The sequence below is a fragment of the Fusarium odoratissimum genome (assembly GCF_000260195.1).
Source record: "Fusarium odoratissimum NRRL 54006 unplaced genomic scaffold supercont1.10, whole genome shotgun sequence".
In the NCBI taxonomy this organism is placed as follows: domain Eukaryota; kingdom Fungi; phylum Ascomycota; class Sordariomycetes; order Hypocreales; family Nectriaceae; genus Fusarium; species Fusarium odoratissimum.
Genome location: NW_022158696.1, coordinates 953,806 through 981,375, shown reverse-complemented (window position 1 = coordinate 981,375; position 27,570 = coordinate 953,806). Strand labels below are relative to the sequence as shown.

Sequence of the window (27,570 nt, the reverse complement as noted above, 5' to 3'; positions counted from 1 at the left end):
AATTCAGAGGACAAGAACTTGATGAAGCAGACGGCCGCATCTCGATTGTGTGTATGCATCTGCTGGGGCGGCCATGTCAGCATGTCAGTCACTCTCATTCACTCCCAGTCAACGAAAAGGGACGACAATTGCAGTGAGGATAGATGGGTTTGATTCACAGTGCTCCTAGTCAAAGATGCTATTACCCGCCATGCCCATGTGATGCAAACTCTCAACCAAGCCAAGATTATAATACTGATGCACTGTACAGATACCTCTGTGCAATACGGCAGATTACAGCATCTCTATTCTTTCAGAGAGGGGTGCTGCAGGTATGTTATGCATACTGTAATGCACGTACAGATGATTGGAGGTGGTGCTTGAAATGCTGGTCTGGATTATTGGTGGCAAATGCTTTCGTTTTGAGCAAGGAAAGGATAGTTTTGGTCAACGCCTCCACCTCGTCTTGGGTTGTATCGAGTTCCTACGATCCTGGTCGAGCCGTCAAGCGATCAGTCTTTTATGTTTCGCTTTCTCCGAATCCATGAAGAGTTTGAAGGTTGAGGCTTGGGGGCCAAGAAGGAGGAAGGGGCTAGGTAATCTAATGGCTTCACGAAGGGGGAGGAAAGAGGAATTGGGCGGCCCAGGACCGTGACATGACATGACATGACATGAACATGGAATGGGCTGGGCCTGTACGTAGAGGCAAACTCGGCGAGACGAGACGGGCCGTTCACCGGGTGGATGTTCGAAGCCGAGTTGCGAGAGGAACGGGCCTTTCGGACAAGGATCGATGTGATGAAGTTGAGGGTGGCAAGGATACATGAGATGTGTTATGTGATTTGACATGGCACCGACTGGTCCAGGCAATTCGTGTATCATGACAATGTATATTAGGTCTAGGCGCAAGGGTCAGAGGATGGTCAGAGGGCAACTGCGAGAGATTGGAGAGCTGAGAGGGACTTCAATGGGATCGAGCCCGCATGTCAGATACAGGCCTCAGCCAAAGTCCAAGCCCAAGCCCGAACTTGATCCTGAGCCTTGCATGACACACATACTTTTATCAAGATGATAGATGAGAGTTGAGGTGACATGTTTAACTTAGCTTGCTTAGGTACTGTAGGCACCTGGGTTGAGGTGGGCGCGCGGCTCTACCCGCCCGCTGCAGCGCGTGAGACAGGTTGCAAGCCGCGAGTGCATTCTACATAGTAGTCTATATCATGTAATGCCATGCCCTGCCACGCCATGCCATATCCTGCTACTCTTGCCTGCCAGGAGGTCTGCCTGCCTACCAGGGATTTTGGGTTTGGTTAATCAACATATCCTACCGCAGCAAACTATTGACCGTTTCAGGTATATGGCCTACCAGGTTCAACGTGCACAGCACTAGTCGAAGCTACCTTGAAGACACGCCGATGCCCGTAATATTACATAGATCCAATGCACATCATGTTTGCAGCGAGCTTTGTTGGCATTCTCCTTCATCCAATGAGGGACTGGGTAATTCACTAAACCATGGTCTCTTCTCTACCCTTCCGGGCTGGGCGATGGGAAGGAAAGAAAGGGGTGTATCCTGTCATGTTAATTGAAGGTTTTGATGATGGTGACAGACTATTTTCGTCCCCGTTCCCCTATTCCTACACAACAAATCCAACCATGTCATGGCATCTGGCATGATACTTGGTACCGTGGTGTCTAAAGATTGTCAAGACAATCAGCACACCCAAGTTGGAATCAACCTGGAATGAACAGCATGCTACAATAAAACACGCCAGTTGAAAAACACATGGAAATGACATATGATGATAGTTTCGTCCACCATTCAAATGTAAAATGACTTGATGTTTCGATACCTCAACTAATGTGAAGGTGATACTAATGTATAGGGTAAGCTCTTTAATCAGACTCATGTGACTACGCGCATAGGTCCCGCGCAAGTCAATGAGAAAAACGTGGATAGTCGGTCACACGCGCCAGCGCCAAAAGCGGACACAACATGACACAACGACAAGAAAATGACAGCAACGCACTCCCACAAGGCAAAGAACGCTTCATCATCACAACTCACTCAAAACTGGAACCGGCGATGTTAAACTACAGCCCTCCATCATAAGCGAAAAAAAAAAAAAAGAAATGTCACCCCCTATACGAAAGGCCGCCGAGCCTCAGCACGCTGCGTCTTTTGACCCATGGAACTCATCGTCAACCGGCCACCAACGTCCGGAATCATGCCCCGGAACTGGCTGGCGCGAGTCTCGTAACCGCAAACTCAACAGCCAATTTCGTAGCGGCTTATCTGGTGGCAAGCGTCTAAGCGACACATGGGGTGCTGGCTCAGAGGATTACGATGTGAAGCGCAAGATGTTGGTCCCCAAGGCCGTGAAAGAAAGGGCACAACGGAGCGTAAAGGACATGCTCGTGCAACCAGGCAAGATGCGTGAGAGTCTGGGGGTGAAGGATGAGGCTCAGGGAAAAGGACAAGAAGCACTCATGGAATCAAGAAAACTGGAGGATGAAGCGAGAGAAGCAGAGCTGCCTCGCCGACGGATGTTTGATGGGGTGATTGTTTACGTTAACGGGAGTAGTTTCCCTCTCATATCAGATCTCAAGCTCAAGCAGCTTGTCACCGAACATGGAGGTCAGATGTCATTGCACCTCGGACGCCGGAAAGTCACCCATGTCATTCTAGGAAGGCCAGCTGGAGGATACTCGGGCGCTGGAGGAGGTCTTGCTGGAGGAAAACTAGAAAAAGAGATCAGGAGAACGGCTGGGTGTGGTGTTAAGTTTGTTGGTGCTGAATGGTACCTGCAACTTTCATTTGAACTTGAGCTACGACTAATGCTATCAATAGGATCCTCGAAAGCCTGCAGGCTGGAAAAAGACTACCCGAAGCACGCTTCTCCAGTACTAAGATAGCACCCAAGGCACAGGACAGCGCCTATAGCCTCTTCTCGAGGCAGTCGAGTGGCCAGTCATCCAAGGACTGAGCTATACTCACCTAGGGGTTATGTTTTTGTTTACCGGAGTTTAGGACAGGGGCCACAATCAGTTTCGCTCACAATCTTACACCTACCTCTCCGGTTACGAATGGTCAAACATCGGAGGGTCTTTTGCTCCGAGTAAACGGTCGGTAGCGTGGGACAGGGTATCTGTGGTTACGAAAGCGGCTGCGATATAGAAAACTGGAGTCTGACACGCCCTCGCGGGCAACGGAGGCTCGTCTCGAACTGGCTTTCTCTCAGCAATCATCAATTGTTAAATAAGCAGATTGAGTGTCAGAATATCGTGAGTGCCTCATCTGCCAACGTGGTTCCGCATGACGTGGTCTAACTAAAGGCCTCTACCGAACCTGAAATCGACGCTGGATGAAGAAACCAAGTCACGGTATCTTCCACCAATATCACGCCACTCATATTTACCAGGAACATCCGCTATGTTCAGAAAGGTCGCTCATATTACACCTGCTCTAGAGGCGAGCCTTCACCATGCCATCCGTCTCGGTTTCTGCTCGTTCAAAGTACTCCCTGATCCTGGCACGAGCAACAGTCAATGTCGACACATCCTCAATCGTGCTAGGAACCGCAACTTCCTTTTCGAAGTCACCACGAATGGCATTCTCCGCCATCTCCTTGAGTACCCGTCGTAGCATTTTGCCAGACCTTGTTTTGGGGATCAGTCCTTTGCCCTGGATGATGCCGCCTAATGAGGCTATAGCACCCACCTGACCACGGACTAACTGCTGTATTTCCTTGACGACTAATTCACTCGGCACTGCTGGATCTGCACAGCCTTGTCCCGAAAGTGCTACGAAGGCGAAAGGAAGCTGACCCTTGAGTGAATCCGGTACGCCGACAATACAAACTTCAACGACACGAGGATGGGCTGCAATGGCCTGCTCAATAGATCCTACGCACTGTTAGCCCATACCGAAGTTCGAAGAAATTGAAGCGTACCACTTGATAGACGATGCGCGCTGACATTTAAAACATCGTCGCTGCGTGCCATCACATGGATATAACCTTGCTGGTCGATCCAGCCCGAATCACCGGTATCAAGCCACTTTCCCTCGAATCTTTTCAAGTAACCTTTCCAAAAGCGTTCTTCATCCTGCCACAGAGTACGAAATCCTGTCGGAGCGAGAGGCATTGCCAAGACAATATTTCCCATGGATCCCCTCTCAACCTCATTGCCCTCATCATCCACGATACGAACGTCAAAGCCTGGCATCGCTTTCCCAGCACTACCAGCCTTCAGGCAAGGAGGGGGGTGTCCACGAACCTCCGTCTTGCGATGCTTGCCAGCGTGCGGAACGAGCGCTCGCCCAGTGATGGGGGAACCAACTTCTGTAGACCACCAATTATCAACTACGTCTGCATTTTCAGCGCAATATTGAGTCAGGAGCTGCTGATAACTGTCGATAAGAGTAGGTTCGGAGCGCTCTCCAGCGAGGAAGAGAGCTCGCAAACTCTTGAGAGCACCCCGTTTGCCGTAATCGATGAAGGATTGGTTATTGGGGTCATCGCGCCTGATTGCACGTAGAGCTGTTGGCGCTGTAAACATGGTGTTGACTTTATACTCTTCAACTATTCGCCAGAATGACGATGCATCAGGGGTACCGACGGGTTTGCCCTCGTACAAGACAGTTGCAGCTCCCGTGAGGAGTGGGCCGTAGATGATGTATGAGTGACCGACGATCCAGCCAATATCCGATGCCGTAAAAGAAACACACCCAGGTCCGTGAATATTAAACAGATAACTTATGGACAGGTGCAGACCGACAGCGTGACCACCAGCATCGCGGAGGACACCCTTTGGGGTTCCAGTGGTGCCTGAAGTGTGGATGATATAAACAGGGTCGGTGCTCTTGACTGGCACACAGTCCGCCTTGATTCCTCGAGATCGGGCACTGTCGACTAATGTGTTCCAGTCGAGCTGACCAGTCTCGTGGTCAAGATTCCAATAGAGCTGATCCCTTTGCCAGACAATAACATTATGGGGTTTATGACCAGCCAACCGGATCGCTTCCTCTACCAAGCCTTTATATGCAATTGGAGGTTTGTTGCCATCGATACCACAAGACGCCGTCAGAACAGCCACAGGACGGCATGAATCGATACGTTGCGCCAGAGCATTAGGGGCAAAGCCGCCAAACACTATAGAATGGATAGCGCCCAGTCGATTAGCAGCAAGAATACCTATCACGGCAGCGGGAATCGTAGGCACTATTACTCAAGTTAGCTGCCAGCACTGCTGCAGGGGAATGATGCATGGTCTACTCACTATACAGCAGGACTACATCGCCCTTCTGTATCCCTTGCTCTCTGAGAGCACCAGCAAGAGTCTCAACCTCGCCAAGAAGCTGGCTGTATGTATACTTTGCCTTTGTGTTTGTCACAGGACTGTCAAAGTAGATAGCGATGGAATCGCCATGCCCATCAAGTACATGTCGATCAACGCAATTGTAACAAGTAGATATTTCGCCGTCTGGAAACCACTCCCAGCTATCATGTGTAACACCGCTCTTGAGAGTTTTCTGAGTGAGCTGGATGGTTGAAGAGTATGATTTATGCCAGTGAAGATGCTCGGCTTGGTGTCTCCAGAAGTCTTCAGGGTTCTCAAGACTATGCCGAAGTACCTCGTCTTGTATGTGTTGATCTTGCTGGTTGTGAGGCATAGCTGGTAATTCGTTCTTACCTTGTATCTTGGGCTCCTTATTCAATGCAGTACTTGGTATGGATGAGTAACTCCGTGATTTTGTCGACACCAATGGCTTTGGCAGGGAAGAATATCTTGACAACAAATAGCAACCACGATGATTAAAGGGGCATGTTGGAGTGGGAACCGATAAGCTAGGGGGCCGAGTGTATATGATAAATTGAATGGCTTGTCTTAGGCTCAACGGCATCGGGCCTCGCTACCGACAAATTCCGGGCCGTCTTTGACGGTGTATAAATAACTCTGCCTGGGCGACGATCTCCTCTGCAATAAAAACGCCCAATGGAGGTTTCAAAGGTCAAGATTGATGAAAGAAGCCCAGGTGAGGGAGTCTGACTTTGATACACGAATAGCAATATCGGATCAAAGGAAGTGCTATTAAGTGAGGAGATAGATGATATATTTTAAGGCGAGGTGAGTCCAGTGAAACTACCTTGCACTACTGGAGACTGGTAGCATCAAGGAACATACAGCGAGATGATTTATCCCCCAAACAAATTCCCATCCTAATCATCAGTTTCGGCTCTCCCCAGCTTGCTTGGCAGGGCGAGTGTAAGTGGTGCGCTGGCTTCATACTAGATACCTTCCCCGCATTACGCCAAGATGGCCTTCCCATTTGTCCGGTAGGTCTTACCGGTAACGGTCGGATCGGTATAAGGCCGAGCCGTGATAGTTAATAATTGTTGTGTTCGTTGGTAACGTGTAAAGTTTATTTGGCGGTTGATGTCTGAGGCGGTGATATCCCGGATATTCGGGATCACTTAGCTCTGATCAACTGGCGTAGGTAGTACACTTCTTAGGTAAACAATTTGACAGGGTGACCTTGACGGTATGCCTCACCGCATCAAGAAGTTGTTTTTTCATGGAATGTAGTATCTTCGTATGCCGAGAAGATATAGCGATGCGTTGGTTGATACTTTTTGAATGGTATCATTGTTCGATTGTATGTCGCGCGGTGTCAAAGTACATGCTTTCGATAACCAATCCCAAACCTACCAAAGCAACCAAGACTGAAGGCACAGGAAATCATTAGTTTTTTCAGCAGCCCTTGTATTACTGGCAGTACCAAAGCACGGCTAAGTTATCAAGTGAACAAACGTTAGCCTTGTCTCGGCACATAACAACTGAAACAATGACCCAAGACATATTCACAGCGTAAACACGACAACAACAGAGTTAATAATGCCGGGCCAAAACTGGCCTCTCAGCAATGCTTGCTTTTGCCTTCACTATGATACATGGTTTCCCAGAGGCTAGCAATAACATTGAATCTGATTGACAAGATACCATAAACACGCCCGGCTTTGTGGATATATATGCACCAGTAACCTGACTGCAAATATTAAAGACATTTGGCATCCCAAAAATATGTATCAAGAAGAGGAAACGGGATTCGAGGTTGGAAATGCGTCTCTTGAAGTTATCGATGGGAGCAGAAACAAAGACGAACCGCGAGTGAAGCTAGACAAGATCGTCCTGTTTTGCTCAAGGCAAAAAAAAAAACACATTATATTCCCAGCCCCGAAAGAAGATCTCACACACAGGGAATATGCGAGCTCCTTCCGAACACCGAGACAAAACTCATATACAAGAATGTCTCAACTCCTGCAAAGCGTGGCCATCATTAGACAAGACTCCATAGAGCGTTGCAAGGGTATACCGGTTCTCCCGTGTCGTATGTTCGTAACCCAAAATAAAAAGTTCTATACATTCCCTGAAAGATCGCTTGCATCCCCAACTGAAACCAAACCATCGCTAACTGTCCCACACCACTCCATCAGGAATGATGGAAGCCCCCACGTGAATTAAGTATTACTGAGCGTAAAGCATCGTAGGCACGACGTGGAGTAGGCTTGCTAGCTGTTGATTTACAGGAAAGCAGCAAGACCGACGACGGCAGCAAGACCGGCACCGGAGAGAGCGGCAACCTTGCCGGCACCGGCGGTAGGGACCTCGGAAGGAGCACCGGGACCAGCAGGAGAGCCAGGCTTGCCGCTCTCACCACCGTGGCCGGGCTTACCAGTAGGGTAAACGGGGACCATGGTGGAGTTGTTGCCGTGGTGGGCGGGAGGAGGAGCGGGGCTTAGACACTGTCAGTATTTTTGACAAGGCTGAGGACATCGGATACAGATAACTTACCAGTCGTGGCAAACGACAGCGGAGGTGGTGATGACGGGCTTGGTGACGGTGCAAGGGCAGTCAGTGATGGTGAGGGTGGTGGCCTCAGTGATGGTGTAGGTCTTGTCGCCGTGGACGATCTCAGTAGGACCGGGGCAGTAGGTGGTGTAGGCAGTGACGACCTCGGTGGTGTAGGTAACGTTCTTGGCGTGGGCAGCGACGCCAGCAGCGAAAGCGAGAGCAGCAGCGAACTTCATTTTGTCGGTTTGTTTGGGGTTGGGATTAAATTAAGGTAACTCGAAAGTTGTATAGTTTGTAGATGTGCTGTAACGAATGAAATTGACTAAAAGTCAAGGTATAGTAGCGAATGAATGTGTGTGGGTGAAGAGGAAGGAAGGAAAAAGTTTCTGGAGATCTGGAGGACTTGAGCTTTATATTAAGATGAGGTTTTCGCTCGACAGGGACTGATAGGGAGGTTGATGGGATTTCGGATATGGGGGGTGTGGGTATGGGTGTGGGTGTGGGTGTGGGTGTGGCCCGCAATGGATCAGTAATGGAGGCGTGGGACCTGGAGCGACAGGGGATCTGGGGCATGGGGGGTCCTTGAGAATAGCGATTAATTAAAATCTGTACGGAGTACGAGCAGGCCATTCATCCAGTGTCAGAGGCCCCGTGCAAGTCTAGAGCGGATGGCGAGACGAGCACGGGACGAGAGTCAGGAAAAGACAAAAAGATAGGCTCATCTAGGCTCAAGTTCCGGTGGCACACTACCATATGTAATGAGCTCGGCAAGGAAGCCTTAATTTTTCTACCAGTCGCCATGTTATTGAACCATAGGGGCAAATCCTACCAGGATTGCAAGTGTAGTTGTTGCACTCTCAAGGATTTGTACGACCACAAGTTCATGAGTTGTTCTTATCTTACTGGACGCTGGCGTCTGGGCAACTTCCTGCCGAGGAAAACAACCTAAAAGATAAAAATTAGCCATTCATTTATATCAACCTTGAAACCAGTAGCTATCTCTTCTGAATCTATTTCTAGACCATATATTTGTATCAAAGAGACAAAGCCCTTGTGAGAGAGTTCTTTATCATACCTCTTGGTATTAATGTATTGCCTAATCCGATAGCCCCTTGAACACAAAGAGATATTATGAGTCTCGTTTAGGCAGTGTCGACTGTTGCTACTGTGTGAAATCGTTCTTCAGATTGCCAGCCAAGAACAAGAAAGGGGTGCTTTGCTGAGAACGGGCCCTGAGAACGTGTGTGTGGGGGGAGGAGGCCCTTCCACTTTGCCTCGTGCTCTGGTGTGGGAACCCCGGCAAATGGAAATGGATGTCTTGCGCTCTGACAGGTATTATCACCGAGACAGCTAAAAAAGGAACCAGTCAGTCTAACCAAACATTAGAGGGGTGAAAGGGACCTGGAAGTCGGCGGACATCGGCAGCGCCTACGGACATGCATGCTCGACTTCCAATCTTCAACCCGAAATTACTCCCCCATATCACACCAGAAATAGACAAATAATACCGGGTAGTATTGCGAGGAAGAAGATACTGGGTAGTATTGCCACATGTTGATATCGAACTGAGCCTACTGAGGCAAGAGATTTGCGTCTATAATTATCATCGGATGAGCCGAAGCGGACCGACGTTCCACGTCGAATATCCCCAGTGATATGATCAGAACTCCGGGGTCACGATGACTTTTCTTCTTGGGAGCTAGACATGTTAATTCTTGCCAGGTTTGAAATAGAAGCATGTTCCACAAGAGAGTATGGAGTACGATAATTGAATTGCAGATATTGCGAGGTAGTCAAGGAGGTTTCCAATTGTAATCAGAATGATCGATCGACAAGTCTCAAGCGTATGTGCCTATCGAAGGTTTTGCTGTTTCCGAAGATCTAATGATTTGACTCTAGAAAAATGAAGATCAAATGAGAAGCATGGATGGACTGTCGCGTGGGTGCGAGGCAGCCACCCCGTTGCTCTTCGCCAGGCTAGCCAGGTAATGTCCAATAGACTTTGGCCTTCCTATTATGGGCACGTTCACTGGTCAGTTCCCCTGGCATAATCCGACGCTAATGCAGGAACAAATCTCTTCCCGCTGTCTTGCCAATCCCCTTATTCAACTTTTGCAGAATTCGCTCCTGCCTGCATCACGGCTCGACAAGTCCGCTCCAATGAAATCGAACCATCCTTTATCTGCCTCAACTGTGCTTTCATCTGAGGCTGCAGCGAATATCACCCGTTCATGTAGTAGCGGGAAGCTCATACTTATTCATCCTGGCAATAATCGCCGCAAGCAATGAGCTGGTGCCATCATCTGATTGGTCGCATTGATCATGCCATGCCTAAGCTGTGAATCCAATAGCATAGAGTTAACCGACAAGACCGCAAGGAGATGGCTCATGGCAATGTCCTCTCCGATATCCATTGGACAGTATCCACAATGCACCGTGCACCGACTCGTCTTGGACTCTCCAGTGGCCAATTATCCACGCGGTAGTCGATGGCTTGAATGGGTTCCGGCACACATGTGTAGCAGGGGTTAGGAGACCTGGGGGCGGTCTAAGCTAGAGGGCCGGAACATTAAACAGAGTTCTCACTGAGCCCAAGCAACAGCGAACACATGGCTGCCAACGCCACACCGATAGCCTGTTCAAGCAGCACAGTTACTCAAGGCTCTTGATATGGTCACACAGAAGTTGTTGAGAAACAAGGCGGCCATGTTCTAGCTGTCCATTCAATGCCTTAGAGGTGGACTAGATCCTGAGTTGGCAACGGAGTCGAAGTCTGTCGACTTTCCTCTTCAGGCTGCTCCGTGTTGTCCCTGAGTGCTTCAAAACAGTCGGATCCGTCTGACGGTCAAGGTCTTGACACCCACCTATACAAGCTCCCTTGTCATGTCAGATCTAGCCTACCCTACCAACCTACCTACCAGTCTCTACGTAGTACTTGCTGATCCCTTTCCAGTGAGCAAATCAACGTCAGTCAGCAAGATATCACCATGGATAAGGCACTGATGATAAGGCGGCTCGACGGTTCTGTCTGTTAGCAACCCTCCATAATTTCCCTTTGAACCACTAAAACATAGTTTAGCTATCAGACAGCCTGAACACCTTCAACATCTCGCTGCCTTATCTTTGATTGAAGATGAGGGCTTGTCCATTCCCCTGGCCTATAAGCCAGTCAGCATTGACTTCAATCGAGGCGAGCCCCCCTGATATAAGGCGAGGCGAATCGGTTCCAAACTGAGTATCGAAAGCACCACCCTTGTCTCGTATTTCCCCCATCAACCTCTTTCGAGTGATGGATTCTCGATGGGGTCTTTCGGTTCGGCAGCTCTGTCTTGTCTTAGTTTCGACTATCACTTTGGTAAGTTTAGTTGGCGACCCACGTCTCAAGTCCACAGAAATGAGAATCAGTGTCCAGGGGCTATCGGGTACTGTAGTTTTCTGATGGTCAACGACAAGCTTTTTGGCCGCTTTCTAATCTAACAAAGCTAGCGAGGCCAGGTTCTCTGATCGATGCGATCCGAGGCGTGCTATGGAGGAATCGAAAGCTTGGCATACGATCAGTTCCTGTATCTTCAACAAACGCAGCGGATGTAGCCTATTGCTATGTAGCATGTAGGTTTGCTGGCCCGAAACTCTCTGAACAAGCTTCTTTTCTTAAGCTCCAATCTCATGCCCGAGTCTTTGTCTCCATTTCCCAAATGGTGTGCCAAGATCTTTCACCATCCCTTTATGTCTCTTCCCGCTCACACTCCAAGCAAGGCGCTGGATCTCCCGCAAGCCTCTCAAGCCCACTTCCAGTATCGAGTGAGACGTATTAAGATGCTTGTCAGTGGTAAAGTTTCTGGCCACCCAAATCTGCTTGGCTCCATGATTATATTCGGAAAGGAATACCCGGATTTCATTTCCACCACTTGTCTTGGTCGTCAGATCATCCATGTCGGGTGCTTCATTCTAACTGTTTGAATTTATCCCACTGTAACGCTTACTACGGTGGCTTAACCACATTGGCGGTTTTGCATGTTGAAAATTTCAATCTGTATCGATTTAGCACTTAAAAAAAAAGGCCAAGGCTGCCTTGTTGTTTTGTTGATATTGACGCGTATTATTCGCCTGATTTGTTTTACATTACTCGCCCAGACAACCAGGAAGACCTCATTTGCTAGGTCCACTCAGTAGTCAGTACTCCATTAGTCCATAGTCGAATGGCACCAAAACGCGGTCCGTCCAAGTGGTGATTTCTAACTAACAGTAGTTTAATTGCACCCGATCGATAATTAGGCTTGCAAATTTGCCATCGCCGTGACTTTTGGCCCAGAGTCGAAGTGCGGAAGAGGACCTAAAGCCAGGTAGGTGTCTCTCCATGGTTTGGTAGCTGGTCTGTAGATCGGATTCATGCCCTGGTGGTGGCTAACGGCTAAACGATATTGCCTGTTGCCGAGTTTCCGGATGGCATGACTGTCACGATGAGGTATTGTTTATGTATTGACGAATGCGTTAATCTACTATCTAATAGCCTGTGTATTTTAATCACGTGAAACCGTCTCTAGTCGATTCGGAGGTTGGAATCGTGGACTTGTCTGCATACAGGCTGTATGAATGTTGGAGAAGAAATTGGGCTGACAGGTCTTATCATGTGGCCTATTCCTGTTCAACCCAAGCATTGCCGCTTTCCATTTCGCTGTATCCGTAATTAAATTGATATAGAAACATTTTTATTTGAAACCTGTAACATTTTCGACTGACATCCTCATACTTTATGAATGGATGCATAGCTTAGCTGAGTATTAAATCCTTTTCTCGGTAGTGTAGAGCCTCATGGACTAACTGACTAACTGACTGACTGATTCTACTGTAAGAACTCCTGCACAACAACAAACTGTTTCTGTGGTCGAATTGAAACATAACCTCAGCATAGCTCGGCCTCGGACCATCCTTTAGTCCATTTCAACTCAAACATTTTGGATCAACCTTCATACACTCTCAAGTTCCAATCGAGTTTGCTGCCAGCGGACCTACCACTCTCGTCGTTAACACATACACTCTCACATGTGTCTGGTTACGCATAGATGTCTTATGTATTATATTTACAATGGGTCGGTCCCTCTTATGGAGACCTTCCCGGCCGAAAGTTCGGCGGAAGCCAAACATCGTCTCCGGTGCTTCCATTGACGTCTTCAAAGTTGTATTAGTAATGTACGTCATTACCTCGGTGCAGGCAATGCGAAATGCGGGCGTTGCCTTCGACACAGAGCCTCTGACTTCATAGCTGAACATTCTTCCATTAAAGTCAACTTTCAACAATCGAAAACCATTTCTGATACAGAAAACATGCCCGAGTACATCAAGGCAGTCGGTATGAGGCTAACATGCCAATTCAAGACTGTGACCACCAACTAATCCTTCCAGATATTCGCGGTGGCACTGGCGAGCGTGATGCCCTCTTCATCAACGCCGAAACGCCCAAGCCTTCTGCTACTGAGGGGCAGGCCATTGTAAAGATCAAAGCTTTTGGTATTAACCGCATGGATATCATCCAGCGTCGAGGCTTTTACCCGCTGCCACCTCAAGCGCCTAAGACATTGGGCGTGGAATTCAGTGGCATCATCGAGTCTTTTGGACCTGGCGATCATGGTACTTTCAAGGAAGGGGATGAGGTGTTTGGGCTAGCTTACGGTGGTGCGTATGCCGAGTACATCGCGGTCAGTACTCGCATGTTGCTGCACAAGCCGGCTTCCATCGACTTTACCACGTGTGCTGGTATTCCCGAGGCTTGGATCACTGCGACTCAGGCGTTGCATCTTGTGCTTGGCTTCACGAAGGGCAAATCCATCTTGTGGCACGCAGGAGCTTCAGGAGTGTCGGTTGCCGGCATCCAACTGTCACGCATCGCTGGGGCCTCCGAAGTTTATGCCACAGCTGGATCTCAGGACAAGCTCGACTTTATCACTTCGAAGCTCGGCGCAACAGCTGCATTCAACTATAAAACGCAGGACTGGGCGGAGGAGATCAAGAAGGCTACCGGCGGCAAGGGTGTTGACTACATCGTTGACTTTGTTGGTGGAAGCTACTTCCAGCAGAACCAGAATGTCGCTGCGCGTGATGGACGGATCGTGCTTTTGGGAACGCTGAGCGGCGCCAAGGTCCCTAATGCTGATATTTCTCAGATCTTGTTCAAGCGACTTCGTATTGAGGGCAGTACTCTTCGGAGCCGCGACGAGGTTTACCAGGGCGAGCTACGGGACCGACTGGAGCAATATCTACCAGACTTCGAGTCTGGCAAGCTTAAGATCTTTGTGGATGAGGTCTTTCCGTGGGAACAGATTCAAGAGGCCCACAAGCATATGGAAGATGCCAAGAACCTGGGTAAGATTATATGCACTATATCCTGAGGTAGAGAATGATTTCAGACTACATTGTGTGGCATTTAAATCTAGCCCATAAAATCATCTTCCAGAAAGACTTTCCATTTGAACCTCAAAGCATGGATATCAAACGGTTCACTAGTACGTTGGCTGTGGAAACTTGTAGCCTATCTTCTTCCACCCGCCATGAGAATTCCTATCACTTGCTTATATTCAACCAAATCAACAAAGACACAAACGGAAATCAATGCAGCGACCTGCACGCCACATGTGAGAAAGCAAAAGGTATCATGGTAAAAGTTAATGAGCCTTGAGCCAGTTGAGCATCTGGTCATACGCTGTGGCTTGAGCATCCTTGATAGATGAATCTTGGTACTCGCCTACAACCGCGAATCCTAAAGAAATCATTAGTTGAATCATGACTAAGATTCAAATTTAAGGTCATCTTACCATGCGGAACTCCTGGATAAACCTGAACCTCATGCTCGACGTTGGCGTCAGACAAACTGTCTTCTCCCCCTATCCGAACGCTGTCGGGGAAGAGAGGGTCGTTTTCGACACAAACCAAGCTGAGAGGAACACTAATGTCCTTGAAATCATCAGGGATAACAGAAGCGGCATGTGCCAGAGCCCCGGCCTTAATAAAAGGACCGTTCTTGACACCGCCGCTTTCTGCATCTCCTTCAGGGGTCTTCGTTTGTTTAGCAAGCAGAAGAACAAATCGTGCACCAACACAGTATCCAGCGGCATAGATGCCGTCGCCCTGTTTGATCGTATCCGCGTACTGCTCTCGCGCAGCATCAATGACTTTGTGCAGGATGGGCATGACCCTCTCTTCTGTGACGCGGGCGAGCCACATGTCAATGAGGAATGACTTTGTAACTTCTACGGCCTTCAACTTGAACTGTTCGAGGATGGATGTGGAGTCGTCTGTAATAGCCGTGGCCCCAGGAGCTGTGTCGCCAGCGAAGAGGTCGGGCATGAGGACAAGATAGCCCTCCGAGGCAAACTTATCGGCCTGGATCTGGTTGTTGGTAGATTTGATTCCCGTACCGCCGGTCAGAAGGAGAAGGAGTCGCGAAGGCGCATGGGGGTAGTCGGTGGGCTTCGAAACGTAGACCTAAGTAAGGGAGGGTCAGCTAAGAGCTTGGGAAGCTTGTTGGCCACGTACATCGACATCGTTGAGCTTGATGATTTCGCCTGTGGAGGACTGGCCCGAAGCTGCAATTGTTAGCGACCTGCGATGATGCTTTTCTAAATGGTGCCGCACGGGTTGGTCTGTCAGAAACACAATGTTCGCCTACGACTGGAGCTTCAGCAGCTGGAGTTGGAGCTGGAGCTTGTATGTTGTCGCTGGCCGCAGGGGTCTCCTGGGCGTCGCTCTCAGGAGCGCGAGTAGCATTATCTGCGTCGGCCATTTCTCGAATTCTATTTACCTCTCTTTTGGCTGGGATAGTGAGTAAGTTGGCGGAACCGTACTGACTCCTCTGTGGGCTGAAAGACAATGAAAGAAGATGATGTTGCCTGTTGCACGTGGATGGGCAACCTGACGTACAAGGTCCAGGCTGGAACTCAACGTCATGTTGGAGGGGTAACTGACTTAGTAGGTACCTACCTTACTTGCCTTGCTCTAGCAAGAAGTTTATAAATGCCTAGAATAAAGCATATATCCCAGAATAAACTTCTTTTAAGAAAAAGGGATAAGATCACAAGAGTCTTATAAGTACTGAGCTAATGCTGTTATCAGGATACATGGGATTGTACTACGAAACCACTACTCAAGGTTAGAAATCTCATGGCTAACGAGAAGCAAATGCTCTGCCCTCCAGGCCCTTGGCCAATTGTTGCCGGTGGTGTGGACTTATGATCTTATGCCACACTACAAATTTAGAGATTGCTTAATTCTCAGTCTCTCCGTTACTAGGTGAGGATTGGTTTTATAACAGCCCGAACAAGAAAGCAATATTAGATGGGAACTTGGCATTGTGTCCATTCCTTATAGTGGTGTATCAGTAGTCCCAAAAAGGTCACAATGTGTTGCCATGAGATATCTTCATCAGCTACAGAATAAGATTATCGCTGATGGGACGGAAGAAATGAGTTATAAATAGAAACCCAAGGTAAGTACTTACTAAGGTAAGGTAATGTTTGAAAATGAGTACCTACGGACAGTAGGAAGCTCCTAGGTGCCCTACCTGTGTCTTTTACTAGGTGAGGGCATATGTGCGGCTGTCCCCACTCTTTACGTAAGCCGCAACCCCGCGAGTCTCGCCACAGCGCGTTTCACTCAACGCGCTGAACGCGTCTTACACACCTTCTCGTTAATGCACTTTACTTCTCACCTAGAACAAAACAAAGAGGTCTCTGTTTCAACAGCATACACAACCTACCCCAAAGACACCTAAAGCACAAAAATCATGGACGCAGCTTCGGCGCTATCGCGAGGCGCTCTTGAGTATGTTCTTATCACCTAACCTCCCTGTCGTTGCTCGCTAACTTTTGCCCAGCGTGATCTTCAATGATCCTGATAAAGCCAGCAAGCTCTTCCCGGTACCTGTTCTGCAATGTCTACAAGTCAAGCAGATGGCCCCTTCGGCTCAAGGGGGAGACCGATTTCGACTTGTGATGAGCGATGGGCAGCATTACGTCCAGACCATGCTTGCTACGCAAGCCAACCACGTCGTTCACGACAACAAGCTGGTTCGTGGTTGCATTGCCCGAATTAAGCAATACACACCCAACAACTTGAAGGGCAAGAAGTACGTGTCTTCCTAGATTTTATTGGACGCCCCTAATACTATGTAGCATTCTCGTCATTCTCGATATCGAAGTCATCGAATCTCTTGGCGTCCAAGAAAAGATTGGCGAGCCCTTTGCCGTCGACTCCAAGCCAGCTGCCCAAGAGGGTGCCATTGCTGGAGGCGATTTTTACGGCGTCAAGAAGGAAGAATCAAAGACACAGCCCCAGCAATTTCAACAGCAGCAACAACAGTCGATGCCCTCACGACCTGCCATGCACGCTGGCAGTAACATCTACCCTATCGAGGGTCTGTCGCCCTTCGCCCACAAGTGGACAATCAAGGCACGAGTTACCTCTAAATCAGATATCAAGACATGGCACAAGGCCACTGGGGAGGGAAAACTTTTCAGTGTCAACCTGCTCGATGAGAGTGGTGAGATCAAGGCCACTGGTTTCAACGACCAGTGTGACGCTTTCTACGACCGCCTGCAAGAAGGCTCTGTCTACTACATCTCCACACCTTGCCGAGTTGCCTTGGCCAAGAAACAGTTTTCCAACCTTCCCAACGACTACGAGCTCACATTCGAACGGGACACTGTCATCGAGAAGGCAGAGGATCAGACCAATGTTCCGCAGGTGAGGTTCAATTTTTGCTCCATCCAGGAACTCCAGAGTGTGGAGAAGGACAATACTGTCGATGTCATTGGTGTGTTGAAGGAGGTTGGCGAGGTTGGCGATATTACATCCAAGAAGGATGGCCGACCATTCCAGAAGCGAGAATTAACACTTGTGGATGATACGGGCTTCTCAGTCCGTGTTACTATTTGGGGCAAGTCGGCCAACTCTTTCGATGCTCCTCCTGAATCAGTGGTTGCTTTCAAGGGCACGAAGGTGTCTGATTTTGGTGGTAAGAGTCTCAGTCTCCTCTCTTCTGGCACAATGACCGTCGACCCCGATATTCCTGATGCCCACAGACTCAAGGGCTGGTACGACTCTGCTGGTCGCAATGACACATTCGCCACCCACCAAAACATGGCGTCCATGGGCAATGCCACAGGGAGAAAGGAAGACCTCAAGACCATTTCTCAGGTCAAGGATGAAAACCTTGGCATGGATGACCAGGCTTACTACACTATCAAGGCGACTATTGTCTTTGTCAAGCAGGAGAACTTTTGCTATCCCGCTTGCCTGTCTCAGGGCTGTAATAAGAAGGTTACACAAATGCCTGATGGCACCTGGCACTGCGAGAAGTGCGCTATCTCTCACGAAAAGCCGGAATACCGGTACATCCTCTCTTTGAACGTTGCAGATCACACCAGTCATCAATGGCTGAGCTGTTTTGACGATTCCGGTCGACAGATCGTGGGACGAACTGCCGACGAGATGATGGAGCTCAAAGAAAATGATGACAATAAATTCATGGCCGCGTTTGAAGAGGCCAACTGCAAGAAGTTCACTTTCCGGTGCAGGGCGAAGATGGATAACTTTGGCGAAGCTCAAAGGTAAGCAGGATGATCATGTTCATTATTAATCAAATACTAATATCGCTTTTGTAGGATACGCTACCAAGTGATGACTGTCACGCCCTTAGACTTCAAGTCTGAAGGCACCAAGCTTGACGAGTTGATCAAGCAGTACGAGACCAGCTCGCTATGATGTGCTTACGAATTCCTAACCTGAGGTCATTGGAGTGCCGGCTGACTAAAACATGTGCTTCGGGGGGATAAATCGAAACACTTTCTGCGAAGTCCGATGAAGACGGACTTTTGTTATTGGGTCAACATTGGCACAACATAGAATAATGAGACAAATGCAGTAGCACAAAGGATCGCTATAATTGTGTTGAAACCGTGACTTGAACAGCCTACTATTTTTTATAGCTGTTAAACTTTACCCAACGCCTCCGTGATATGCCGTCGATTTTCTTTCTTCTTTTTTCTTTTTGCAAGCAGTTGTCTAAAGGGACAACTTCTCGTGCTTCCAGGGCTTCTTGCCTTCTCCGTCTCCATAGTCAGCAGTAGCTTGGTAGTCGCCTCTGATCTTGTACTTGTAAATAGTCAGTCCATCAAGGCCGACTGGACCACGAGAGTGAATTTTGTTTGTGCTGATACCAACTTCGGTACCGAAACCATAACGCATGCCGTCGGCAAGACGAGTAGCGGCATTCCAGTATACGCCAGCTGAGTCAACCTCGTTCATGAAACGTTCGGCCTCGGCAGAATCAGAGCTCATGATAGCGTCGGTGTGGTGAGAGCCGTGGGTGTTGATGTGGGTGATGGCCTCGTCAATAGAGGAAACAGTCTTTACGCCAATGGTGAGGGATAGATGCTCAGTGTCGTAGTCTTGAGGGGTGGCATCTTGAACACCTTCCAGTGAAAGAGAAGAAATGGCAGCCTTGCTGGGCTCGTCGACTCGGAGGGAAACCCCCTTGGCCGCAAGAGCGGAAGCAACAGCAGGGAAGATGGTATTCAGAGCCGATTCCTGGACTAGAAGGGTTTCGACAGCGTTGCAGGCAGCAGGATAGCTTGTCTTGGAGTCCACAATAGCAGTAATAGCCTTTTCCTTATTGGCAGAGGCTGTCAAGTAGATATGGCAGAGACCATCAGCGTGGCCGAGAACGGGAATCTTTGTGGACTCCTTGATGTAACGAACAAGTTCATTCGATCCGCGAGGAATGACAAGATCAATATAGCGGTCCTGAGCGAGGAGCTGGGAAATGACGTCGCGGGTTGTGACGAGCTGGATGGCTGAGTTGGGGACCTTTGTGGTCTCAAGAGCTGATGAGATGACCTTTGAGATGGCCACGAAGGACTCTGTAGACTCTTTCCCACCTGCGACAATAGTGAGCAAATAAGCCAATGTTATGCTATTGCGGTTGAGCCATGACATTACCCTTGAGAATGGCAGCATTTCCAGACTTGATAGCAAGAGAAGCGATGTTGGCGATGACTTCGGGACGGGCCTCGAAAATGATAAGGAGGACGCCAATGGGACATGAGACACGCTCCATGATGAGATCATCATCGAGTTTTGTTCTCATCTGAATCTGGCCAACTGAAATATTGTTAGTTCCATGAGTCTTATAGTCTTATGACAGTTGAAATACTTGGGTCATTTAGATCCCTCACATCCAAGATTCCCTTGAGCATATCCTCCCACTTTCCCTTCTTTCCAAGATCCAATCGCGATACAAGAGCCTGGCTAAGACCGCCCTCATCAGCAGCCTTCCTTGCCAGCTCAAGATCCTTGGCGTTGGCTGCGAGGATTTCGTCTTTTGAGGCCGTCAAGGCAGCGTGGATGGCTTCAAGTGCATTGTTGCGCTCGCTGGCAGGGAGGGTTGCGAGAGTGAAAGATGCTGTCTTTGCGGCGCTAGCTGCAGCCTCGGGGGAGGCGTTTGTGAGAGACATTTTTAGTGGCGAACTTGAGAGATGAGGTTGAGACTGAGACTGAGACTGAGGTTGTAGTCGCAATGTGTGAAAGTGACTCAGGTGAGGTTATGTTTAAACTGTGCCCCGCTGGTATGCACCCCGCCATTATGAGCCTCAGCCGTTACATGGTCTACATTTAAAAGGTTGAGGGCCTATAATTGAATCAGGTTTATGGCTTACTAGATCTGGAAACCAAATCCTAGCTATTACTCATGCTGTGACAATGGAATTTCCTATGTCTGTATCTATGTACGCAGCAGTAAATTGTTGCTTGCCAGGATACGCCCTGCGATATCGGCCGAGACCAAGTCTCTATAATTTCATGCATTCTCCATCCCAACTGGGCCTTTTCTGGCTGTCCGAGTGACTGTAACTCACTGTTCCCCGCATGGCTGTCGGGCTGAAACTTTACCATCAAATGTCTTTTGAATCACGAATTGTTATATTTTATGAAACGGGCGTGCTCATCAATCATTGTCTATTTTGAATGAACAACAGCTAAATTGCAATTGCCTGTAAGCTGCGCCGGTCTCCAAGACTCAGGTGCTGCATCTTGAGTCTAATTCAGAAACATAGCTCGATATTCAATAATCTCGTATATTTCCACCTCACATTAGATTCTCGTATAAAAGTAAACAATGAAGTCCCACACCAGTAATTCACCAAGTTCCAGGTTATCTCCGCGTTAACCCCACACGACCCTCATATGCTACCTATCGTCGGCACCGTCTTCGGCGTCCCCCTCTTCGGTGTGGTCCCGCGGACAGTACCCAGAGATAATAGAACTATTGGTCATAATCAGGACCGGAAGCAGGGTGGTTCTGTCTCTCCTCGCAAAAGTCGGCATTGTTTGAAGTGCTAGGATGGGCGATTCCCTTATTATTCATCTCCAAGGCGGAATCACTCTTCCGCACGTCGCTATCCCTGGTCCTTTATAATCCTTTCTCATATTCTCTCTTTCTTTTTCCAAGTGCTCCAATGGTTCTGAATATACTGCTATTCTATATCTGAATATCAAACCATCTCAGAGTTAATCTTGAAAACCCCTTTCCGTCCCCTTTCCGGCCCGATAACCGCAACTTTTCGGCCGAGGCTTCTCCACATCTTCGGGCCCGGCCGCTGTGACAATGAAACCTGCAGGGAAAAGGCAAGAGATTGATGATGAAAAGATCGATATTGAGCGAGAAGAAGACGGCCAACGTCCGGGAACTGCTGCATCGAGTTCCATTAAATCAGAACATGATGTTCAAGATACCATTGAGCCAGTCGTGCTCGGTGAGCCCCTGGGACATATAGATACTCGACGATCTACCAAGCGTGCTCAGTCCAGAGCGTCGTCTGCACGATCGAGAGCTCTTTCTGTTGTTCCGAGGTCGAAAAGGCGTGGTCTTTTTGCAAAACTGACATTGGTGCCTGAGATTGCGTATCCTCCTGATTACAAGAACTCGACGAAATGGTTTCTCACCGGCATCATAGCATTGGCCACAGCTGCTGCACCTTTAGGCTCGACCATTGTCTATCGTAAGTCCTTGAAAATGATGGTTGCATCCAGAGTTGACAAGAATAGCTGCACTTCCCGTGTTGGTGAAAGAGTTCAACACTTCTGAGACTGTCACCAACCTGTCAGTCGCCCTGTATATGATATCCATGGCCATCTTCCCCCTATGGTGGTCCTCGTTCTCTGAAGAGTTTGGCCGTCGTTCTATATATCTCATCTCTTTCACACTCTTCCTCATATTCTCCGTCCTCTCTGCCATTAGCAAGAATATAACCATGCTTATCGTCTTCCGCATGTGCGCCGGTGGCGCTTCCGCAAGTGCTCACTCGACAGGTGCAGGCTCAATCGCTGATCTGTTTGAGGTGTTTGAGCGTGGCAGAGCTATGAGTCTATTCTATCTTGGTCCATTGTTAGGGCCTCTGATAGCCCCTATCGTTGGTGGTGCGTTGACTCAGGAGATTGGATGGCAAGCGACTATGTGGTTCCTCGCTATATACGGTCTCGTTGTCCTTTTGATGATTCTCTTCTTCCTCCCTGAGACGTTGCAACGTAAGCCTGAGACTACGTTGCCTACTGCAGAGACTCAGGGACTCAGTCGAATGCGCACTATGGACTCGGCCAAGGCCAAGACCAAGAACTTCGCCAAATCTGCTCGACATTTCCTCATTGATCCTTTAGGAGTTCTCCTCTACCTACGGTTTCCGCCCGTTCTCATCACCGTGCTTCTTGCTGCCATTGCTTTTGGTTCTCTCTACGTTGTCAATATTGCTATCCAGCAGAAGTTTTCCCGTGACCCATACAACTTCGGCCAGCTTTCCATTGGTCTCATGTACATCCCCTCCGGTTTGGGCTACATCTGTGGATCGCTGTTTGGTGGGCGCTGGATCGACAAAATCATGGCGAGAGAAGCCCGTAAAGCTGGTCGTTACGATGAGAACGGGAAGCTGATATATCTTCCGGAAGACCGAATGAGAGAGAATGCCTGGGTGATGACGACCATTTATCCTCTGGCACTACTCATGTTTGGCTGGGTGCTTCGTTACGGTTTGCACCCTGTAGTACCATGTCTCGCCCTATTCTTCTTTGGAATCTCATCCATGCTTGTCTTTGTAAGATAATACCCTCCTCTCTCGGGTTCACTAGCTAACGGGTTCTTCCAGTCAGTGGCTACCACCATGCTCACAGAGCTGATCCGTAAGCGCAGTTCCTCAGGCGTTGCCATCAATAACTTTGTTCGCAACACGCTTAGTTGTATCGGCGCCATTGTTGCTGCTCCATGGATTAACGCCATTAACGTTGGATGGGTTTTTACAATTCTCTGTATATGCTGTCTCATTATTAGTTACGTTAGTATCATCCTGCTGAGGAAGAACGCCACGAAGTGGAGGAAAACTATGGATGAAGCACTGGCCCAGTGAAGATCGCGGCCAAGGGGTAGAAAATAATGCAGTCACGATAAGTCGACGTGTGGAACTATGTATTTCATATACAATCAAGCAAATAAGGACGAAAACAATCACATTTCATATTCCAGACTGCGTCTCTATCCATCAACATGAAATTTTACTTGCTATCTTCGAAGAGCTTGCCAACAGCATCAAGACCAATATTACCACCGCTGAACACCAGTCCGAGGTCCCAACCCTCTTCGCCAGCTTCTCGCTCTACCATTGATCTGAATTCCTCATCAAACAGCGCCACCGCCAGCGGGACGCAAGCACTGGGCTCGACGACCAGCTTGAACCGCTCAAACACCAGCTTCATAGCCGCCAGGATCTCCTCCTCAGTGACGCTGTACATGCCCGATACTAAGCGGCGGCCGTATATGACTGACCAAGGATGCTCACCCACGGGAGTGCGTAGTCCATCGGCAACTGTAAGAGTCTTGACTGTTGTGATTCGTGTGCCCGACTCGAATCCACGCTTTGCATCATCAGCACCCTCAAACGATGGCTCCGAGCCAAACACTCGAATTCCAGTGCCTTCACAGCTCAGAGCAACACCTGAGAGCATACCACCGCCACCGCAAGGGGTCATGATAGCGTCCAAGCCAGGTTTCTCCTTCTTGGTCCTCGGCGCCTCGTTGTCCCGTCCTGTAACCGGTGCCCGGAAAAGTCTCCTCTGCCCGTCAACGACGGCATCAGCAGTCATCAATTCGGAAACTTGCTGTTGGAATTCTAGGCCGATGGTGCCTTGTCCAAGGAGAATATCCGGGTGGTCATAGGGCGGCACAAGTCGAGCTCCTGTCTCGGCGATGACTTTTGCGGCCATTGCTTCACGTTCAGTGGATGTGCTTCCACTAAAGATAACGCGAGCACCGTAGCCTCTTGTTCCAGCGATCTTCTTGGGGTTGGAAATCTCAGGCATGACAATGTGGGCTTTGATGCCACTCTCTCGAGCCGCAAGGGCTAGTGCTTGAGCATGATTTCCTGTAACAATTAGCCATCATCGTCGGATATAGCACGTATGTGACCCTGTTACCGGAACTGTGTGTCACGACTCCTTTCTCCTTGCCCCCTCCCTCTAACCATCCCGGCTCTTTCTTCAGCCTCTCGATGGCATGAAAAGCACCTCTCGCTTTAAAAGCGCCAATGCGTTGCAAATTCTCGCATTTGAACCAGAGTCTTAGCACCGGCCGGGCCGGCGTTCTACCAGCATAACGAGTCCCTTCGAGCTCCTCCGCTGTGCGAGGGGTTGAAGCTAGTTTCGTGATAGTCTGGTTGGTCAGGACGGGCGTAAAGTGGACATATGGGCTGATGAGCTTGTGAGCTTCGATGACTGACTCACGAGTCAATGGGGGAGTTGTTGATAGATCAGCCATGTTGATTGTGGTAATGCTAGGTTAGAATGGTTGGGTTCAAGGTATAAGTCTACGAGATGGACGAACTGTGGCCCTATGCTGCGCAGTCGAGGTTCTTAAGTATCACCAACTCTCTAGTCATGCTCCGGTTGTCGGCTACTCCCAACTGCCTGTTTTAGCAAATGGATAACGTTACAATCTCGTCGCCAAGCTGTCACTAGATGCTGCTTGTCATATTTAGGGCGTGGGAAGGCAACAAAGGCCCAATGGATCACATTCGAATGTCAACGAACTAAATATCACCAGCGAATTGAACCGATAGGATTTGTTCGTCTAACGTAAAATAAAAATGGTATTCGTTTTGGCTTCAAGCCTGATATCAACTTTTGGACCAATTTCAGATCCCCCTCCAGAGCCCAGGAAATTTTTTAAAAGTACAGACAGAAAGTTCATGTGGTTCATAAAAGCCGTTTCCTAGGCATCCCATCCCATGTCCATCTCCCGCTCACAAATTATCATTCAACATTAATAACCGCTTACTTCTGGTTCTCGGGTCGGAGAGATCGGACGGCCTTGCCGGCGCGCCAGATCTCGAGATCACGGATCTCCTTCATCTCTGCCTCGTACTTCTCACGGTAGTCAGGCTGGCTGTTGTACTCGAGAGATCGCTTGGTCTCGGAACCATCCTTGACGGCGTCGTAGAGGGAGTTGAAGACGGGCTTCAGAGCATCCTTGAAGCGGGGGCTCCAGTCGATGGCACCACGACGGGCAGTGGTGGAGCAAGCCTCGTACATCCAGTCCATGCCGTTGGCACCGATAAGAGGGTAGAGAGACTGGGTAGCCTCCTCAACAGTCTCGTTGAAGGCCTCGCTGGGGCTGTGGCCGCGCTCGCGGAGGACCTCGTACTGAGCGAGGAACATACCGTGGATACCACCCATGAGGCAGCCACGCTCACCGTAGAGATCGGAGTAGACCTCCTTCTCGAAGGTGGTCTTGTAGAGGTAGCCAGAGCCGATGGCGACACCAAGGGCGATAGCCTTCTCCTCGGCCTTGCCAGTGACATCCTGGTAGACGGCGAAAGAGGAGTTGATACCACGGCCCTCACGGAAGAGAGATCGGACGGTTCGGCCAGAGCCCTTGGGAGCGCAGAGGATGACGTCGATGTTGGAGGGAACCTCAACCTTGGTGAGGTCCTTGAAGACGGGGGAGAAACCGTGGGAGAAGTAGAGGGTCTGCAAGATTCATATGTTAGAGCTATGCCCGGACTGACAATGGGTGGGGAATTCTGCTTACCTTGCCCTCAACGAGCTGGGGCTTGATGGCGGGCCAAGTCTCAGACTGGGCAGCATCGGAGAGAAGGTTCATGACGATGGTACCACGAGAGATGGCCTCGTCAACGTCGAACAGGTTCTTGCCGGCAACCCAGCCATCCTGCTCAGCATCCTTCCAGGACTTTCCGTTCTTTCGGACACCAACGATGACGTTGAGGCCGTTGTCACGGAGGTTAAGACCCTGACCGTGGCCCTGAGAGCCGTAGCCAATGAGGGCCAGGGTGTCGTTCTTGAAGTACTCAAGAAGCTTCTCTTGGGGCCAGTCGGCACGCTCTGTGAAATACTAGTCAGTGTTGGCTGTCCAATTGATCCAGCAACCGCAATTGGAGATGTAACTCACCATAGACGTCCTCCTTGTGGCCAGCAAAGTCAATGGTCTTGACACCACGAACCTGCTGCTGGACGGGGCCAGCGGCAACAGGTCGGGCAACAGCACCAACACGAACAGCGGAGCGAGCAGCAGCAACGAAAGTTCGCTGCTGAACACGGGGAGCAGAAGCCAGTTGGCGGGCAGGGCCACGGAGGGCCTTTGTGAAGTTGCGAGAAGCCATTGTGAGGATGTGAGGGGACAGTTTGGGAACTGAGGGGAGAGTGTCTGAGAGAGGATGAGGAGGAAGGAAAAGAGGGAAAGGCAATGGCGAGAGTAAAGGTTAAGTAGGTTTAAGCTATCACTAATTTTCTCTCCAAGGGACATCGCTTGGAGGGGGGACCGATTTCGGCTCGTACTGTGAGGTGGGGGGCCCTACGCTGAGCAGCGGGGATGGGTCTGGGGCTATGTGGGTAGAGGCGACTTGACTGAGAGCGTATCGGAGTGAGGGGAAATGTGTACCATGAACATTAGACCTGGAGAACTCTGGTACATACTTGGGTAAGGATTTCTCACCTTGAGTCACGTTAAGTTTCGGCCAATTAGCGGTGACTTAATATTGCCCAACCACCAAAGCTCTCTGTGTGCGTTTTTAGATGCCGTTGCATATAGATCTGACCGCCAGAAGAAGGCGGCCCAAGACACAAGAATAGGCAGTGATAATACTAATTAAAATAAAAATAAAAACTCGCTGCTCCTCTTACTGTCCAATTCTTCGAAGATCTTCTCAAAATCATGGCCCTAATTGACATCAATTGCGTGGCAAAATTGAACACTTCTCGCCCACACCATCTCAAGCTATCCCAACTTGGAGCTAATGCTTTGACGGGGTAACCCTCAAAAGATATGGGCCCTCTTGCTTCGGAGTTCTGCTAGTTCCCCCGAGCTCATAAGCCGCATATCGTCCGACGAACAGCATCACGGCCGATTCAGGCGTCTTGTCCAATAAGGCCCTGCCGAACTCAGCATCGCGACTCCATATCTACGAGCGGCAACGGCAGCTGCACCGCGCTCGGGGTCCTTAAGCTACATATCGGAGACTCTATCACTTCCTCCGGCCGATATGTCAGACAAGATAGTCTAGATCTGGCTCAATGTTGACTCCTTGAAACTCCACTTACTCCGGGTTGCGGACTCTTAGCACCTAGATGAGGCTCAATTCACATTTCTGGACTCCACGTTATAGTCTGTACTCCACGTGCGTAGGCGGGACC

General features: G+C 49.3%; 12 protein-coding genes across 15 annotated transcripts; 6 read left to right on the top strand and 6 right to left on the bottom strand.

Moving 5' to 3' along the window:
- Window positions 1-143: 143 nt before the first annotated feature.
- Window positions 144-527, top strand: FOIG_07242 (uncharacterized protein; the record flags this gene model as incomplete). 2 transcript variants are annotated; one of them, XM_031206705.1, is made up of 2 exons in its annotated part: window positions 176-198; window positions 251-527. In XM_031206705.1, the coding sequence occupies 2 exons, from the start codon at window positions 176-178 to the stop codon at window positions 525-527; spliced, it is 300 nt and encodes a 99-aa protein (XP_031063824.1). The 2 variants fall into 2 exon arrangements, with proteins under 2 accessions (XP_031063823.1, XP_031063824.1); XM_031206704.1 differs by having other exon boundaries at window positions 144-527.
- Window positions 528-656: 129 nt separating this feature from the next.
- FOIG_07241 (uncharacterized protein) lies at window positions 657-806 on the top strand (the record flags this gene model as incomplete). The annotated part of the gene is made up of 1 exon (XM_031206703.1): window positions 657-806. One exon carries the CDS (start codon window positions 657-659, stop codon window positions 804-806), a length of 150 nt encoding a protein of 49 aa, XP_031063822.1.
- Window positions 807-1,258: 452 nt separating this feature from the next.
- Window positions 1,259-4,919, top strand: FOIG_07240 (uncharacterized protein). The gene is made up of 2 exons (XM_031206702.1): window positions 1,259-2,780; window positions 2,831-4,919. The coding sequence occupies exons 1-2, from the start codon at window positions 2,113-2,115 to the stop codon at window positions 2,964-2,966; spliced, it is 804 nt and encodes a 267-aa protein (XP_031063821.1). The 5' UTR covers window positions 1,259-2,112; the 3' UTR covers window positions 2,967-4,919.
- On the bottom strand, window positions 2,931-6,379 carry FOIG_07239 (propionyl-CoA synthetase). Of its 2 annotated transcripts, XM_031206700.1 has the most exons (3): window positions 5,260-6,379; window positions 3,933-5,201; window positions 2,931-3,885 (listed from the first exon to the last, which is right to left on the bottom strand). In XM_031206700.1, the coding sequence occupies exons 1-3, from the start codon at window positions 5,882-5,884 to the stop codon at window positions 3,446-3,448; spliced, it is 2,334 nt and encodes a 777-aa protein (XP_031063819.1). In that variant the 5' UTR covers window positions 5,885-6,379; the 3' UTR covers window positions 2,931-3,445. The 2 variants fall into 2 exon arrangements, with proteins under 2 accessions (XP_031063819.1, XP_031063820.1); XM_031206701.1 differs by having other exon boundaries at window positions 2,931-5,201.
- Window positions 6,380-6,601: 222 nt separating this feature from the next.
- On the bottom strand, window positions 6,602-8,383 carry FOIG_07238 (uncharacterized protein). The gene is made up of 2 exons (XM_031206699.1): window positions 7,834-8,383; window positions 6,602-7,776 (listed from the first exon to the last, which is right to left on the bottom strand). The coding sequence occupies exons 1-2, from the start codon at window positions 8,067-8,069 to the stop codon at window positions 7,563-7,565; spliced, it is 450 nt and encodes a 149-aa protein (XP_031063818.1). The 5' UTR covers window positions 8,070-8,383; the 3' UTR covers window positions 6,602-7,562.
- Window positions 8,384-12,986: 4,603 nt separating this feature from the next.
- Window positions 12,987-14,463, top strand: FOIG_07237 (NADPH2:quinone reductase). Its single transcript, XM_031206698.1, has 2 exons — window positions 12,987-13,183; window positions 13,237-14,463. The coding sequence occupies exons 1-2, from the start codon at window positions 13,159-13,161 to the stop codon at window positions 14,217-14,219; spliced, it is 1,008 nt and encodes a 335-aa protein (XP_031063817.1). The 5' UTR covers window positions 12,987-13,158; the 3' UTR covers window positions 14,220-14,463.
- FOIG_07236 (uncharacterized protein) lies at window positions 14,066-15,781 on the bottom strand. Its single transcript, XM_031206697.1, has 4 exons — window positions 15,463-15,781; window positions 15,364-15,413; window positions 14,643-15,312; window positions 14,066-14,587 (listed from the first exon to the last, which is right to left on the bottom strand). Exons 1-4 carry the CDS (start codon window positions 15,608-15,610, stop codon window positions 14,493-14,495), a joined length of 963 nt encoding a protein of 320 aa, XP_031063816.1. The 5' UTR covers window positions 15,611-15,781; the 3' UTR covers window positions 14,066-14,492.
- Window positions 15,782-16,491: 710 nt separating this feature from the next.
- Window positions 16,492-19,759, top strand: FOIG_07235 (replication factor A1). Its single transcript, XM_031206696.1, has 4 exons — window positions 16,492-16,647; window positions 16,700-16,951; window positions 16,998-18,434; window positions 18,489-19,759. Exons 1-4 carry the CDS (start codon window positions 16,610-16,612, stop codon window positions 18,586-18,588), a joined length of 1,827 nt encoding a protein of 608 aa, XP_031063815.1. The 5' UTR covers window positions 16,492-16,609; the 3' UTR covers window positions 18,589-19,759.
- On the bottom strand, window positions 18,440-20,595 carry FOIG_07234 (glutamate-5-semialdehyde dehydrogenase). Its single transcript, XM_031206695.1, has 3 exons — window positions 20,039-20,595; window positions 19,825-19,986; window positions 18,440-19,763 (listed from the first exon to the last, which is right to left on the bottom strand). The coding sequence occupies exons 1-3, from the start codon at window positions 20,337-20,339 to the stop codon at window positions 18,889-18,891; spliced, it is 1,338 nt and encodes a 445-aa protein (XP_031063814.1). The 5' UTR covers window positions 20,340-20,595; the 3' UTR covers window positions 18,440-18,888.
- A 530-nt stretch (window positions 20,596-21,125) lies between these two features.
- FOIG_07233 (uncharacterized protein) lies at window positions 21,126-24,842 on the top strand. Of its 2 annotated transcripts, XM_031206693.1 has the most exons (3): window positions 21,126-21,881; window positions 21,928-22,967; window positions 23,019-24,842. In XM_031206693.1, the coding sequence occupies exons 1-3, from the start codon at window positions 21,488-21,490 to the stop codon at window positions 23,274-23,276; spliced, it is 1,692 nt and encodes a 563-aa protein (XP_031063812.1). In that variant the 5' UTR covers window positions 21,126-21,487; the 3' UTR covers window positions 23,277-24,842. The 2 variants fall into 2 exon arrangements, with proteins under 2 accessions (XP_031063812.1, XP_031063813.1); XM_031206694.1 differs by having other exon boundaries at window positions 21,126-22,967.
- On the bottom strand, window positions 23,305-24,861 carry FOIG_07232 (threonine dehydratase). Its single transcript, XM_031206692.1, has 2 exons — window positions 24,340-24,861; window positions 23,305-24,287 (listed from the first exon to the last, which is right to left on the bottom strand). Exons 1-2 carry the CDS (start codon window positions 24,677-24,679, stop codon window positions 23,422-23,424), a joined length of 1,206 nt encoding a protein of 401 aa, XP_031063811.1. The 5' UTR covers window positions 24,680-24,861; the 3' UTR covers window positions 23,305-23,421.
- Window positions 24,862-24,886: 25 nt separating this feature from the next.
- On the bottom strand, window positions 24,887-26,813 carry FOIG_07231 (ketol-acid reductoisomerase, mitochondrial). Its single transcript, XM_031206691.1, has 3 exons — window positions 26,330-26,813; window positions 25,952-26,262; window positions 24,887-25,890 (listed from the first exon to the last, which is right to left on the bottom strand). Exons 1-3 carry the CDS (start codon window positions 26,538-26,540, stop codon window positions 25,195-25,197), a joined length of 1,218 nt encoding a protein of 405 aa, XP_031063810.1. The 5' UTR covers window positions 26,541-26,813; the 3' UTR covers window positions 24,887-25,194.
- Window positions 26,814-27,570: the final 757 nt, after the last annotated feature.

Bases quoted from the DNA above. Each gene is read 5' to 3' on its own strand.
- FOIG_07232 (XM_031206692.1), bottom strand. From the start codon at position 24,679: ATGGCTGATCTATCAACAACTCCCCCATTGACTCGTGAGTCAGTCATC. The intron at 24,288-24,339 runs GTAACAGGGTCA...TAATTGTTACAG, and splicing joins AGTCGTGACACACAGTTCCG to GAAATCATGCTCAAGCACTA.
- FOIG_07240 (XM_031206702.1), top strand. From the start codon at position 2,113: ATGTCACCCCCTATACGAAAGGCCGCCGAGCCTCAGCACGCTGCGTCT. The intron at 2,781-2,830 runs GTACCTGCAACT...TGCTATCAATAG, and splicing joins AAGTTTGTTGGTGCTGAATG to GATCCTCGAAAGCCTGCAGG.
- FOIG_07236 (XM_031206697.1), bottom strand. From the start codon at position 15,610: ATGGCCGACGCAGATAATGCTACTCGCGCTCCTGAGAGCGACGCCCAG. The intron at 15,414-15,462 runs GTGCGGCACCAT...TAACAATTGCAG, and splicing joins TGTTTCTGACAGACCAACCC to CTTCGGGCCAGTCCTCCACA. The intron at 15,313-15,363 runs GTACGTGGCCAA...TCCCTTACTTAG, and splicing joins TCAAGCTCAACGATGTCGAT to GTCTACGTTTCGAAGCCCAC.
- FOIG_07231 (XM_031206691.1), bottom strand. From the start codon at position 26,540: ATGGCTTCTCGCAACTTCACAAAGGCCCTCCGTGGCCCTGCCCGCCAA. The intron at 26,263-26,329 runs GTGAGTTACATC...AGTATTTCACAG, and splicing joins CCACAAGGAGGACGTCTATG to AGCGTGCCGACTGGCCCCAA. The intron at 25,891-25,951 runs GTAAGCAGAATT...TGAATCTTGCAG, and splicing joins CCCAGCTCGTTGAGGGCAAG to ACCCTCTACTTCTCCCACGG.
- FOIG_07233 (XM_031206693.1), top strand. From the start codon at position 21,488: ATGAAACCTGCAGGGAAAAGGCAAGAGATTGATGATGAAAAGATCGAT. The intron at 21,882-21,927 runs GTAAGTCCTTGA...TGACAAGAATAG, and splicing joins AGGCTCGACCATTGTCTATC to CTGCACTTCCCGTGTTGGTG. The intron at 22,968-23,018 runs GTAAGATAATAC...GGGTTCTTCCAG, and splicing joins TCTCATCCATGCTTGTCTTT to TCAGTGGCTACCACCATGCT.
- FOIG_07234 (XM_031206695.1), bottom strand. From the start codon at position 20,339: ATGTCTCTCACAAACGCCTCCCCCGAGGCTGCAGCTAGCGCCGCAAAG. The intron at 19,987-20,038 runs GTATTTCAACTG...ACAATATTTCAG, and splicing joins GAGGGATCTAAATGACCCAA to TTGGCCAGATTCAGATGAGA. The intron at 19,764-19,824 runs GTAATGTCATGG...CTATTGTCGCAG, and splicing joins AAATGCTGCCATTCTCAAGG to GTGGGAAAGAGTCTACAGAG.
- FOIG_07238 (XM_031206699.1), bottom strand. From the start codon at position 8,069: ATGAAGTTCGCTGCTGCTCTCGCTTTCGCTGCTGGCGTCGCTGCCCAC. The intron at 7,777-7,833 runs GTAAGTTATCTG...ACAGTGTCTAAG, and splicing joins GCTGTCGTTTGCCACGACTG to CCCCGCTCCTCCTCCCGCCC.
- FOIG_07239 (XM_031206700.1), bottom strand. From the start codon at position 5,884: ATGCCGTTGAGCCTAAGACAAGCCATTCAATTTATCATATACACTCGG. The intron at 5,202-5,259 runs GTGAGTAGACCA...CTTGAGTAATAG, and splicing joins CGATGTAGTCCTGCTGTATA to TGCCTACGATTCCCGCTGCC. The intron at 3,886-3,932 runs GTACGCTTCAAT...AACAGTGCGTAG, and splicing joins CGCGCATCGTCTATCAAGTG to GATCTATTGAGCAGGCCATT.
- FOIG_07237 (XM_031206698.1), top strand. From the start codon at position 13,159: ATGCCCGAGTACATCAAGGCAGTCG. The intron at 13,184-13,236 runs GTATGAGGCTAA...TAATCCTTCCAG, and splicing joins CGAGTACATCAAGGCAGTCG to ATATTCGCGGTGGCACTGGC.
- FOIG_07235 (XM_031206696.1), top strand. From the start codon at position 16,610: ATGGACGCAGCTTCGGCGCTATCGCGAGGCGCTCTTGA. The intron at 16,648-16,699 runs GTATGTTCTTAT...ACTTTTGCCCAG, and splicing joins CTATCGCGAGGCGCTCTTGA to CGTGATCTTCAATGATCCTG. The intron at 16,952-16,997 runs GTACGTGTCTTC...AATACTATGTAG, and splicing joins AACAACTTGAAGGGCAAGAA to CATTCTCGTCATTCTCGATA.